The 13,604-nt window shown below is 46.7% G+C and overlaps 1 protein-coding gene across 1 annotated transcript in view; it reads left to right on the top strand.

The window, feature by feature from the left end:
- LOC126252653 (uncharacterized) overlaps window positions 1-13,604 on the top strand; it is a 915,736-nt gene that overhangs the window by 797,144 nt on the left and 104,988 nt on the right. Inside the window, exon 8 of the mRNA XM_049953555.1 lies at window positions 2,036-2,074. Coding sequence (XP_049809512.1) covers window positions 2,036-2,045 — 10 coding nt within the window. The 3' untranslated portion in view covers window positions 2,046-2,074. The remainder of the gene's footprint in view (window positions 1-2,035; window positions 2,075-13,604) is intronic.

Here is a 13,604-nt window from a genome sequence, read left to right as displayed (position 1 = left end):
CTTTACTTACAATTTTTCAGGCTTGTGAAAACTTTGCGTAGATGCAAATACCCAAGGTACTCAGTGAAAACCTTCATAAACTGTTACTCAAAGTATGCTTATACAGGGTGAAAAGTATTTAAACGGACAAACTCTGGGAGGTTGTAGGGGACATCAAAACAAATATTTTTCCCGACTGTCATTTTTTCCTATGAGGATTATTTAAACCGGTGGAGGCCGAATCAGACTCTTCAGTTGTTAGAGGCTGTATTACGATCCTCAGTTGTTAGAGGGCGTATTACGCTCTTCAGTTGAAGGCAACTGCTGTCCACCAGTGTAGTAGTGCATTGTCTCTGTTTACATACCTGGAGTGAGTACACTGATATAGTTGGTGCATACTACGTAGCGCACCACAACGGACAAGCTGCACAGCCTGTTTATCAACAACAATATGCTAATCGCCGTATTCCATCAAGTGCGGTTCTTCGTTAATGTGTGGGTCGGTGTTGTTGGGGACTGCTTAATTGGGCCGTATCTGCTACCTAGGCCATTAAATGGCAGGCACTATTACAATTTTCTCGCCAGATCATTGCCAGAATTGCTGGAAGACGTCCCGCCCCTTAGAAGACAACGCATTTGGTTCCAACATGACGGGGCGCCGGCGCATTTCAGTAGTCGTGTGCGTCGATTCCTGGACCGACGGTTCCCAGAAACGTGGATTGGCAGAGGTGGTCTTGTACCATGGCCTGCGCGATCCCCAGATATGTCCCCTCTGGACTTTTTTTTTGTGGGGAGAGATGCGCATCCTTGTTTACGTAACTACTGTTGCATCAGAAGAGGATCTGGTTGCCCGAGTAGTAGCAGCAGCAGGCACAATTCAGGATACTCCTGGGGTTTTCGCCCGTGTCAGACAGAACATGATCCGACGGTGTAACCATTGTTTACGTGTCAATGGAGGCATTTTTGAAAATCTACTGTAATTGAAATTGGGTTGTGTTAATGCGTTGTCTTTTGGTCATAAAAAATGGTAAACTGTTTGTTGGTTTAATTAATCTGCCATAGAAATCTTCCTCTTCCGGTTTAAATACTCCTCATAGGAATAAATGACATTAGGGAAAAATATTTGTTTTGATGTCCCCTACAACCTCACAGAGTTTGTCGGTTTAAATACTTTTCACCCTGTATACATACCGTAAAGTAATATGCGGAGTGTAGATATAGATATGTATGTATACTTAAACTTGGAATCTAAAATTACATATATTTCTTGATCCCTTTTGTCTCTCCTGTCGGAAATATTTCCAGTGGGTAAAAATTACAAAGGTTTAGAAAGCAACTGGATTTATAATAACTGTGAGCTAAACTGCAACCCTGAAAATAAAAACAAACAAATTTAAGACACTTTAGTTGCGAAAGAATGAAACCATGTATTACGGTTGCTATTCCATGTACGCGGCAGATAGCAAAAGCATTTGCCTTTGTTTGGACTTTAAAATTTCTATCCAGCTTGTAAATTATTTTAAGAAAAATAGAAGCTTTGAAATATTTAAATCTGAGTTCCGACTGTGTGTGCGCCAGCCTTAGCTGTGCATTCCCAATGGGACAGAGACATGGCTGGACCCAGGCTGTCAGGCTAGATGACAAATTACCTGACGACGCGCAGATCGCACCTCGTCAGGAACGATTCATCCGGCCGGCTTTGTGGGAGGCCTGGCAAATCAGAGGCGTTCCCCGAATGATTGGCCAGTTTCTCTCTCAATGCTTCTCTTCGACTTAAAGAAACTGCGCTCCTCATTGTCCCATCTTTGCCGATGACGCATACAATAACCAGGGTTTCATGTTTTAGAATACAGTCGGAAAGACGACAGATGGCCTGGCGAGGATAAATTTGAGTCATCACAAGGAGGAGCCAATCGGAAATTAGCAGTTCTCTGTAGCAGAGCAGAAGGGGGGAGCAACATCTGCTGTGGAAGTGACTGCTAACCCTGGAAATAGCAAGTAAAGGGTACGGGACAGTGTGTGCTGGCGACTGACGCTGTCTCTCTTTTGGTTGCAGGTCCTGCTGAGATGAGAAGCCTGAGATCGCCTGGCGACGGTGAGTATCAGTGCTCTTCCCGTAGTCTTTCCCGTTTGTGCGTACATGAACAGTATGTTTTATATCTCTGTGTTAGTCGTCCGGCGACATATTAACAGCATGCTTTTTAAAGAGGAACTGATGTGTAAGGTCCTGAACCTGAAGATACTGAACATCACATTCATTGGGAAAAGCCGGCCGGGGTGGACGAGCGGTTCTAGCCGCTACAATCTGGATCCGCGTGACCGCTACGGTCGCAGGTTCGAATCCTGCCTCGGGCATGGATGTGTGTGATGTCCTTAGGTTAGTTAGGTTTAAGTGGTTCTAAGTTCTGGGGGACTGATGACCTCAGAAGTTAAGTCCCATAGTGCTCACAGCCATTTGAACCATTGGGGAAAATAGACATCTGCTACTAACACCTAACACGAAAATTTAACTGAAAAATTAAAAAAAAAGTTCTCGGATCTGGTAGACAAACACATTAACAACAATAAATATTATATTAGAACAAATAAGCTCTCGGTCACAAATTTTAAGTCAAAATTGACCAGGTTTCGACGCTACTATGAGCGTCGTCTTCAGAATTAAACTTACTGTTCTAAAACATATTAGGTATATAACACATTAATAACATTAAAGTTTGTACTGACTGGAAAGAGATGCAGTACTTACAAGTCACAAGACAGTCTTGTTGCAACCCTTGTTCACTCAAGTGCAAGCAGCCCTTAGCGGCTCGCCATCTTATTTACAAATATTCATGACGTCACCTTTCCGGCTTCGATTTTTTAAAATGTGACTCGTAAGTACTGCATCTCTTTCCCGTCAGTGAAAACTTTAATTTTATTAATGTATCATATACCTAATATTTTTTAGAACAGTTAGTTTAATTCTGAAGACGACGCTCATAGTAGCGTCGAAACCTGCTCAATTTTGACTTAATATTTGTGACCGAGGGCTTATTTGTTCTAATATAATTCTGACACGGTCACTGAACCTTAGCAGCTATGTTCAAAGTTTTAACAATAAATATTTTTTTCAGAATTTTAAAATATAAAAAACTGCCTAGATTGCAATATTTCCAAAAGGTTGGATAAAGTACCCCCTTGGTATTAAGAGGATTAACAGACGCTCCCAGCTTCTCATTTCGGGGTTACTTTGAGCCGAGTACGGACGGCAAATGTTCATGTGATGTGACATCGAATTTACCCCAAGGAAACAAAACAGGACATAGCATTCTCAAATTGATCTCTTAACGACACTGTTGTCTACAGGAAAGTAACATCCCTCAATCATTCTACTTAAAAACAGAATACCCCGGACGTAATTTATACTTGGTCCAGTCACGTTGATGTGACCACTGCATGCGTTTGACGTCAGCGTGCAACAGCCACTCGCAGACGGCAGGTGGCAACATTAGTAGTAGAGAGGATACGCAATGCGAGTCAGACGGGGGGGGGGGGGGGGTCAGAAACAGTGAAGTCGTTTTCGCAATGTGGAAACGGACCGATTTCTCTGACTTCCAAAATTACACGACCATTGGCTTTAGGACCAAGGGTGGAAACATTTCGGAGACGACTAAGTCTGTAAACTGCCGTGTTAAAGTATACCGTGCGTGGCAAAATGGCACTATCCCAAACCAGCACCGACGCATCTGTGATGCACCGTGGACCTTAGATGACTCTGAGCACTATGGGACTAAACTTCTGAGGTCATCAGTCCCCTAGAACTTAGAACTACTTAAACCTAACTAACCTAAGGACATCACACACATCCATGCCCGAGGCAGGACTCGAACCTGCGACCGTAGCGGTCACGCGGTTCCAAACTGACGCGCTTAGAACCGCACGGCCACCCCGGCCGGCGGACCTTAGATGACAGAGGGGAACAAGAGCTGCGAAGATATGTACGGGCGAATAGACGTGCAACTGTTTAAGAATTGACCACCCATATGAACCAACGGGCTACCAACAGTATCTCCTCAACGACCGTTCAGCGGACGTTGCAGCGTGTGGACCTCCGCAGAAGGCTCCTGGTTCGTGAACCCTTGCTGATTGCTTGTTCATCTGCAACGAAGGCTGGAATTTGGGCGCCAATATCGCAACTGGACGTCCACTGAATGGCGACAGCTGGCCTTTTAAAATGAATTACGTTTTACGTTCCATCGAACAGATGGCTGTTAGACCGTCAAAAGGCTCCAGGCCGGAGGAGAAGTATTGTGATCTGGAGAATGGTTTTATGGCATTCCCTGGTTTATGTCGTCATTGTGGAAGCCACAGTGAATCAACATAACAATGCATCGGTCCTTGGGAACCATGTCCACCACTACATGCAGTTCGGTCTTAGGCGCCACGATAGCATGTACCAGCAGGACAATGCAACATGACCCACAGCTCGCGATGTACGTGCGTGTTTTCAAAGAGCACCAGGCAGAATTTACTATATTGCCCTGGCCGCCAAACAGCCCGGATTTAAACCCAATCTAGAATCTTTGAGACCATTTCGATCGGATTGTTCGTGCCATCGTCAACCGAGAAACCTAACGGCACTGGAGTCAGCATGGCTAGACTTCTCTGCATGTACTTCCCAAAACCTCGTTGACTCTTCCTGCAAGTATCGCAGCGGACCGCTCTAAAAGGTGGACACTGTAGTTACCGTACTGAATGCTGTGTGTCGTTAAAAGTGGATAAACGCTAGTGCTAGTATCGAAAAGAAACAACTCGATAACATCCGACTACATATACTAAGTGGTAAGCTCCTGGAACCTCAGGCATGAAGCGATACGAAAGTAGACAAACACGTGAAATTGGTAGTTAGGAAGGCGAATTACATTTTTCATGAGTGCCCTAACTTCGTAAAAGTCACGTATTGGACCATCGTTGCGTTCTTCATTGTTCATATACGATATATTTACATAATATGAATCCAAAAACTTGCCAGAGCTTTTTACATTATCTGATATAGGTTTTCTGGATTTACCTTTAAGTTTTAATTTTTATAACAGGAAAGAACGTTAAATATGGCAAAAGAGGTGTTTTTCGTTTTACGAGCCGTAGGTTGGGACCTCTTTCAGTGCGTAATCTTTCTTCTCTTTATGATGAAGACGTCTTTCTATTCTATACGAAGAACGAACAATAGCCACTGACACATGAACCGCACCCCAATGCCCACACAGTAGAAATCCCCAAGGATGTTTTTTTCTATTTGACCTTATTACGAAAATATTTCAGATTGATTTTTGACTAGTATTGCATAAGTAAGTAGACTTTTGTGTTGTAGTCATTCAGTTTCTGTCCACCAGATCTTATCGGTAAATACACTCCTGGAAATTTAAATAAGAACACCGTGAATTCATTGTCCCATGAAGGGGAAACCTTATTGACACATTCCTGGGGTCAGATACATCACATGATCATACTGACAGAACCAGAGGCACATAGACACAGGCAACAGAGCATGCACAATGTCGGCACTAGTACAGTGTATATCCACCTTTCGCAGCAATGCAGGCTGCTATTCTCCCATGGAGACGATCGTAGAGATGCTGGATGTAGTCCTGTGGAACGGCTTGCCATGCCATTTCCACCCGGCGCCTCAGTTGGACCAGCGTTCGTGCTGGACGTGCAGACCGCGTGAGACGACGCTTCATCCAGTCCCAAACATGCTCAATGGGGGACAGATCCGGAGATCTTGCTGGCCAGGGTAGTTGACTTACACCTTCTAGAGCACGTTGGGTGGCACGGGATACATGCGGACGTGCATTGTCCTGTTGGAACAGCAAGTTCCCTTGCCGGTCTAGGAATGGTAGAACGATGGGTTCGATGACGGTTTGGATGTACCGTGCACTATTCAGTGTCCCCTCGACGATCACCAGTGGTGTACGACCAGTGTAGGAGATCGCTCCCCACACCATGATGCCGGGTGTTGGCCCTGTGTGCCTCGGTCGTATGCAGTCCTGATTGTGGCGCTCACCTGCACGGCGCCAAACACGCATACGACCATCATTGGCACCAAGGCAGAAGCGACTCTCATCGCTGAAGACGACACGTCTCCATTCACGCCTGTCGCGACACCACTGGAGGCGGGCTGCGCGATGTTGGGGCGTGAGCGGAAGACGGCCTAACGGTGTGCGGGACCGTAGCCCAGCTTCATGGAGACGGTTGCGAATGGTCCTCGCCGATACCCCAGGAGCAACAGTGTCCCTAATTTGCTGGGAAGTGGCGGTGCGGTCCCCTACGGCACTGCGTAGGATCCTACGGTCTTGGCGTGCATCCGTGCGTCGCTGCGGTCCGGTCCCAGGTCGACGGGCACATGCACCTTCCGCCGACCACTGGCGACAACATCGATGTACTGTGGAGACCTCACGCCCCACGTGTTGAGCAATTCGGCGGTACGTCCACCCGGCCTCCCGCATGCCCACTATACGCCCTCGCTCAAAGTCCGTCAACTGCACATACGGTTCACGTCCACGCTGTCGCGGCATGCTACCAGTGTTAAAGACTGCGATGGAGCTCCGTATGCCACGGCAAACTGGCTGACACTGACGGCGGCGGTGCACAAATGCTGCGCAGCTAGCGCCATTCGACGGCCAACACCGCGGTTCCTGGTGTGTCCGCTGTGCCGTGCGTGTGATCATTGCTTGTACAGCCCTCTCGCAGTGTCCGGAGCAAGTATGGTGGGTCTGACACACCGGTGTCAATGTGTTCTTTTTTCCATTTCCAGGAGTGTATATGAAGATAGCAACTGTTTTCGAAAGAACAGATACCATTGATGACCGCGCAGCTTCTCTAGAATTAATGATAATTAATTGAAACTTTCAGCTGCCGACAGGTGTTGTTGACATACCTCGATTGGAACAGCTGAAAATGTTTGCCCCGACCGGAGTGCTTACATGGCAGACGCTCTATCCATCTGAGCCACCGAGGACACAGATGAATATCAGTTGCACGCTTCCCGTAAGATCTTATGGAACTGAGCTTTTCTAAAATAACACACGATTTTATGTATTCACACCATATTAAAATTATACTGCACTTAATAAGAAGGCTATGGCATTTGCATTCGACGGCTGTCCATGCGCACAACGTACGGGATGGTTCCCTGATGACATTACACACATTCAGGGATGATGGAGAAGCGCAAATGTATCAATTTCAGGTAAGAGGCTCTAGTTCGGAAACGACCGAGTCGAAGGATAAGCCAAACCCTACTCAAGTTCCGGCTTAGCGTAGCGCAATGCTCAAACTAAGGGCCCCAAGTTCCTAACTCTTATCATGACGCACAGAATTCCCTCTGAATACGCACCAGTGCCGTCTTCCTGCTGATGGACTAGTAATGGTGCACGTAAATTGATGTCGGACAGACCGAAAATCTGCGCAAGATTCACAAGCTGCTAAATTTACAATAGTTGTTCAAATGGCATCCATCTGCGTCAATGCAGAACTGGCATTATCGCACAAAGTTCTGTCGTACCCGTCGTAATATGCCCGGTGTCAAATAGTTCAAATGGCTCTGAGCACTATGGGACTTAACATCTGTGGTCATCAGTCCCCCAGAACTTAGAACTACGTAAACCTGGCTAACCTAAGGACATCACACATATCCATGCCCGAGGCAGGATTGGAACCTGCAACCGTAGCAGTCGCGCGGTTCCGGACTTAGGCGCCTAGAACCGCTCGGCCACATTGCCCGGCCCCTGGTGTCATTTGAATATTGTCGCAGGCAGCGAGAATTCCTGCCAGGAGTTCCCCTTCTGTCTCGACAGGCTTCTGGTACACGAGACTCTCCACAAGAACAAATCAAGTGGGGTGAGATCATGTGAATCTGCTGGCCACGAAACAGGACCCCCTCTGCCTACTCACGTTTCAGGGAATGCCTCTTCCAGGCGCTCACAAAACCAACAGTCGAAAGTGAGGTGGGCCCCCTTCATGTTGAAGCCACATCCGTCTCCGAATAACAAATGGGTAGTGTGACACTGACGAACACTGTGTACACTGGTGGATTTAAGCGCTGAGGAAGAAGAAACGGGCCTAGTACGTAATCAGCCTACCTAAACGTTGATAATCTGTGTTGATGGCTGTTCACAACTGTAGCGGTTCCGATTCTCACCGATCCAAAAATGACTACTGTGAGTATTTAACATTCCTCTCTGATGAAACAGGCTTCATCCGTGGAAAGCACATACGCAGAAAAGTGAGGATCGACTGCAAGGCGCTGCAACAACCATTGGCTAACACGACACAGGAGATCCGAAGTCAGCAAGAGCCAAAGCATGCACTTTGTTGTGAATGGTATGGGTGTAACTGCATTTCCCATAACACTCTCCAAACAGTACTCTCCGAAATATTTCACTTCCACCTGATCGAGTGCTGATTGCGAGCGTCTCATCTACTCGAGGAAGACCTGCATCTTCTAATTCACGAGTCGGTATAGTTCGCCGTCCTCCTCGGACGTTGGACTGTGGTATCAGTTGCCCTGTTTTACTTAATCGTTGGAACAGTGTGGGAAAAGTATTGTGAGCCTGACGTCTTCCCTGGGGATCTACGTCTACATCCATACTCCGCAAGCCACCTGACGGTGTGTGGTGGAGGGTACTTTGAGTACCTCTATCGGTTCTCCCTTCTATTCCAGTCTCGTATTGTTCGTGGAAAGAAAGATCGTCGGTATGCCTCTGTGTGGGCTCTAATCTCTCTGATTTTATCCTCATGGTCTCTTCGTGAGACATACGTAGGAGGAAGCAATATACTGCTTGACTCCTCGGTGAAGGTATGTTCTCGAAACTTCAACAAAAGCCCGAACCGAGCTACTGAGCATCTCTCTTGCAAAGTCTTCCACTGGAGTTTATCTATCATCTCCGTAACGATTTCGCGATTACTAAATGATCCTGTAACGAAGCGCGCTGCTCTCTGTTCGATCTTCTCTATCTCTTCTATCAACCCTATCTGGTAAGGATCCCACAGTGGTGAGCAATATTCAAGCAGTGGGCGAACAAGTGTACTGTAACCTACTTCCTTTGTTTTCGGACTGCATTTCCTTAGGATTCTTCCAATGAATCTCAGTATGGCATCTGCTTTACCGACGATCAACTTTATATGATCATTCCATTTTAAATCATTCCTAATGCCTACTCCCAGATAATTTATGGAATTAACTGCTTCCAGTTGCTGACCTGCTATTGTGTAGCTAAATGATAAGGGATCTATCTTTCTATACATTCGCAGCACATTACGCTTGTCTACATTGAGATTCAGTTTCCATTCCCTGCACCATGCGTCAATTCGCTGCAGAGCCTCTTGCATTTCAGTACAATTTTCCATTGTTACAACCCCTCGATACACCACAGAATCATCTGCAAAAAGCCTCAGTGAACTTCCGATGTCATCCACAAGGATATTTGATCCTGCACAATCTCTGCTGCTTCCGTTTGCTTACCCACGCACGAAAACCATGTCTGCAAGTTCCGTCACTGGTTACAACTCAATTTGGTTACCGGTGATCGACGTTAGTATTTCAAATTCTAAACACAGACTGCAGTCTACTACAGCACAGATATCATACACCAGGAATGCTCATTTCAGTATTACAGTACGCCATCTACATCGAATTAGTTGAGCTATTACCCCAACAGTACCGGCGCATATATTCCACTCTCAGAACTATCAAAACAATTTTCGCTTAGAACTTTCTAGTCGGTCCTTTCCAAACAGGATCTCTTACCTCAGATTGATACATTTATACTTGAAACTTCCTGGCAGATTAAAACTGTGTGCCCGACCGAGACTCGAACTCGGGACCTTTGCCTTTAGCGGGCAAGTGCTCTACCATCTGAGCTACCGAAGCACGACTCACGCCCGGTCCTCACAGCTTTACTTCTGCCAGCATATCAGCGCACACTCCGCTGCAGAGTGAAAATCTCATTCTGGAAACATCCCCCAGGCTGTGGCTAAGCCATGTCTCCGCAGTATCCTTTCTTTCAGGAGTGCCAGTTCTGCAAGGTTCGCAGGAGAGCTTCTGTAAAGTTTGGAAGGTAGGAGACGAGATACTGGCAGAAGTAAAGGTGTGAGGACCGGGCATGAGTCGTGTTTCGGTAGCTCAGATGGTAGAGCACTTGCCCGCGAAAGGCAAAGGTCCCGAGTTCGAGTCTCCGTCGGGCACACAGTTTTAATCTGCCAGGAAGTTTCATATCAGCGCACACTCCGCTGCAGAGTGAAAATCTCATTCTGGAAACATTTATACTTCTCCATCATCCCTGAAAATTTGTATCGTCATCACAGAATCACACTCTGTAAGCAGATTCACCCTGACACAGCCTGCGCATAGTCGGCGATGAAGCTAAGAAACGTGGCAAAAATGAGATATATTGTGTGAGCGTGTAATTTCAAATGTTCGGACGTAAAGCATATGTCGGAACGAGAGTATGCTTGAGGGTGTAGACGTTCTGCTCCACACGGGGTATATGAGTGTGGGAGGGTGACCCAGACGGCGTCACGGAGGAATCACCTCGGTCGTTTCCGAGAGCCCGGGACGGGGAGGGAATGGCACGCTGGCTGCGGACCGCCTCTAGTCGAGAGTGTTCGCCGAGCGCCCGGGGTCAGCGGCCGCCGACATTGGCTGCGCCGGCCAGGCAATCGCGGCTGTCCTTGGGAGGCGAGCGAGTCCCTTTATTGCCGGGACAGCCTTTGAAGCCGGCTCCGGCCGAGGCAGCTCGCCGGCATGGGTACGTAATTTAGGCCGGCTCTTCTGTCAGCGGGCGGCGCGGGACGTCCCACCGGCGGCCCCGGGACCATCAAGTGCCGCAGCGAAACCGGAATCTCCGCACACACACACACACACACACACACACACACACACACAGCGACAGGTTGACATCGCTGCTTCTGTTTCGTTACTTTTTCTGTTCGGCGATAAGCAAGCAGGTAGTCCTGACGCTCCTTCTAGAATGGTACACTACTGGCCATTAAAACTGCTACACCAAGAAGAATGCAGATGATAAACGGGTATTCATTGGACAAATATATTATACTACAACTGACATGTGATTACATTTTCACGCAATTTGGTGCATAGATCCTGAGAAATCAGTACCCAGAGCAACCACCTCTGGCCGTAATAACGGCCTTCATACGCCTGGGCATTGAGCCAAACAGAGCTTGGATGGCGTGCACAGGTACAGCTGCCCATGTAACTTCAACACGATACCACAGTTCTAGAGTAGTGACTGGCGTATTGTGATGAGCCAGTTGGTTCGGCCACCATTGACCAGACGTTTTCAATTGGTGAGAGATCTGGAGAATGTGCTGGCCAGGCCAGCAGTCGAACATTTTCTGTATCCAGAAAGGCCCGTATAGGACCTGCAACATGCGGTTGTGCATTATCCTGCTGAAATGTAGGGTTTCGCAGGGACCGAATGAAGGGTAGAGCCACGGGTCGTAACACATCTGAAATGTAGCATCATCTGTTCAAAGTGCCGTCAATGCGAACAAGAGGTGACCGAGACGTGTAACCAATGGCACCCCATACCATCACTCCGGGTGTACTCCAGTATGGCGATGACGAATACACGCTTCCAATGTGCGTTCACCGCGATGTCGCCGAACACGGATGCGACCATCATGATGCTGTAAACAGAACCTCGATTCATCCGGAAAAATGACGTTTTGCCATTTGTGCACTCAGGTTCGTCGTTGAGTACACCATCGCAGGCGCTCCTGTCTGTGATGCAACGTCAAGGGTAACCGCAGCCACGGTCTCCGAGCTGATAGTCCATGCTGCTGCAAACGTCGTTGAACTGTTCGTGCAGATGGTTGTTGTCTCGCAATCGTCCCCATCTGTTGACTCAGGGATCGAGACGTGGCTGCACGATCCATTACAGCCATGCGGATAAGATGCCTGTCATCTCGACTGCTAGTGATACGAGGCCGTTGGGATCCAGCACGGCGTTCCGTATTACCCTCCTGTACCTACCGATTCCATATTCTGCTAACAGTCATTGGACGTCGACCAATGCGAGGAGAAGTGTCGCGATATGATAAACCGCAATCGCGATAGGCTACAATGCAACCTTTATCAAAGTCGGAAACGTGATGGTACGCATTTCTCCTCCTTACACGAGGCATCACAACAACGTTTCACCAGGCAACGCCGGTGAACTGCTGTTTGTGTATGAGAAATCGGTTGGAAACTTTCCTCATGTCAGCACGTTGTAGGTGTCACCACCGGCGCCAACCTTGTGTGAATGCTCTGAAAAGCTAGTCATTTGCATATCACAGCATCTTCTTCCTGTCGGTTAAATTTCGCGTCTGTAGCACGTCATCTTCGTCGTGTAGCAATTTTAATGGCCAATAGTGTTATACAGAAAACACGGTACGTATCCTCTGCTTAAAAATAAATTGACCGTGGTCGACTCCACTCCCGACAACTAACTTAAACATAACGGCCTTTAATAATACCTAGGTTTCTAGTTTCCTGCAGGATTGCCGGGTTTTCCGTAAGTAGAAGCGTTTTTCCATTTTTTTTGCGAAACTTCCACTTCTAAATTTAATAAGTTTGGAAATTTTAAAACCTATTTTTAAATTTCGTGTTCAACTGCGTGACACGCTGAAGTATGAGGGTCATTCAGCGCAGTGTCAATGTAAATATGAATACAGTTGTTACACAATAAGTAAACCTCAACACGATTCGTTATTGAACTTGGTTACCAGTTTCAACTTTTCTGCTTTTCCATCATTGGAACTGCCCTAGGTTTGGTGTCTGCCGGCAAATGAATTCGCAAAAATTCTTTACGAACTATGAAGTGTGCACTAACAACAACTGTTTTGATTGACTTCTGACTCGCTACTGAGCAAGCTCGATGTAGCAGGTGTTAAGAGTAATTTAGCCAACTTAGCTCTTTTGACACTGTAAGCTGAGATTTTTTTGTTTATAGCATACTGACGACACTGCCTCTTGATTTAAAATTCGCACTGTTAACAGACTGTGTTTTACGAAATAGCCGTTTCGGTTGTAATCGGAATTTTTAAGTATAGTGACAAGTTTTAATCGAGATTTGGGTTTTGACAGGTAAATCCTAACAGTCCCGCTTAATTCGGGACATCTAGCAAAGCTGGTTTGCAGCGAGTGAGTTCGTCGAAATGGCATCGTTTTTCAGTGATGACAGTGTTTACGAGAGTGACAATCGAAACGCTGGGCCATGTAGATGTACTCACGCCGGTGAAAAACCGAGAAATTTATATTAAATCAATCCGCTGGGAAAGACAAGATCATGTCTTCATGTTAATATCTGGATATATTCTTCCGTCATTTGCTACTTCAATACTATTTATCTTGCGGATAAGAACAGGTATCGGTCTTCTTCTGCACCTGATTGGAAGTTTGTTTTTAACCACGCAGTTTAACCTTGGCGATGCATGAGGGCAGACACAAAACTGGTGCCGCACTCAGATCGTGTCCTTACTGGCGACAAAGATTACTTTATCAGATAATTTCATTAAAACAGACAAGGGTTTTCTCTTCAGCAAGACGTAAAACCCAGATTTAACAAGTGCGAAATCACTTT

The sequence above is a fragment of the Schistocerca nitens genome, chromosome 4, assembly GCF_023898315.1.
Source record: "Schistocerca nitens isolate TAMUIC-IGC-003100 chromosome 4, iqSchNite1.1, whole genome shotgun sequence".
NCBI classification, from domain to species: domain Eukaryota; kingdom Metazoa; phylum Arthropoda; class Insecta; order Orthoptera; family Acrididae; genus Schistocerca; species Schistocerca nitens.
Note: the sequence above shows the minus strand (reverse complement) of the source record. Positions and strands in the feature narration are given on the sequence as shown.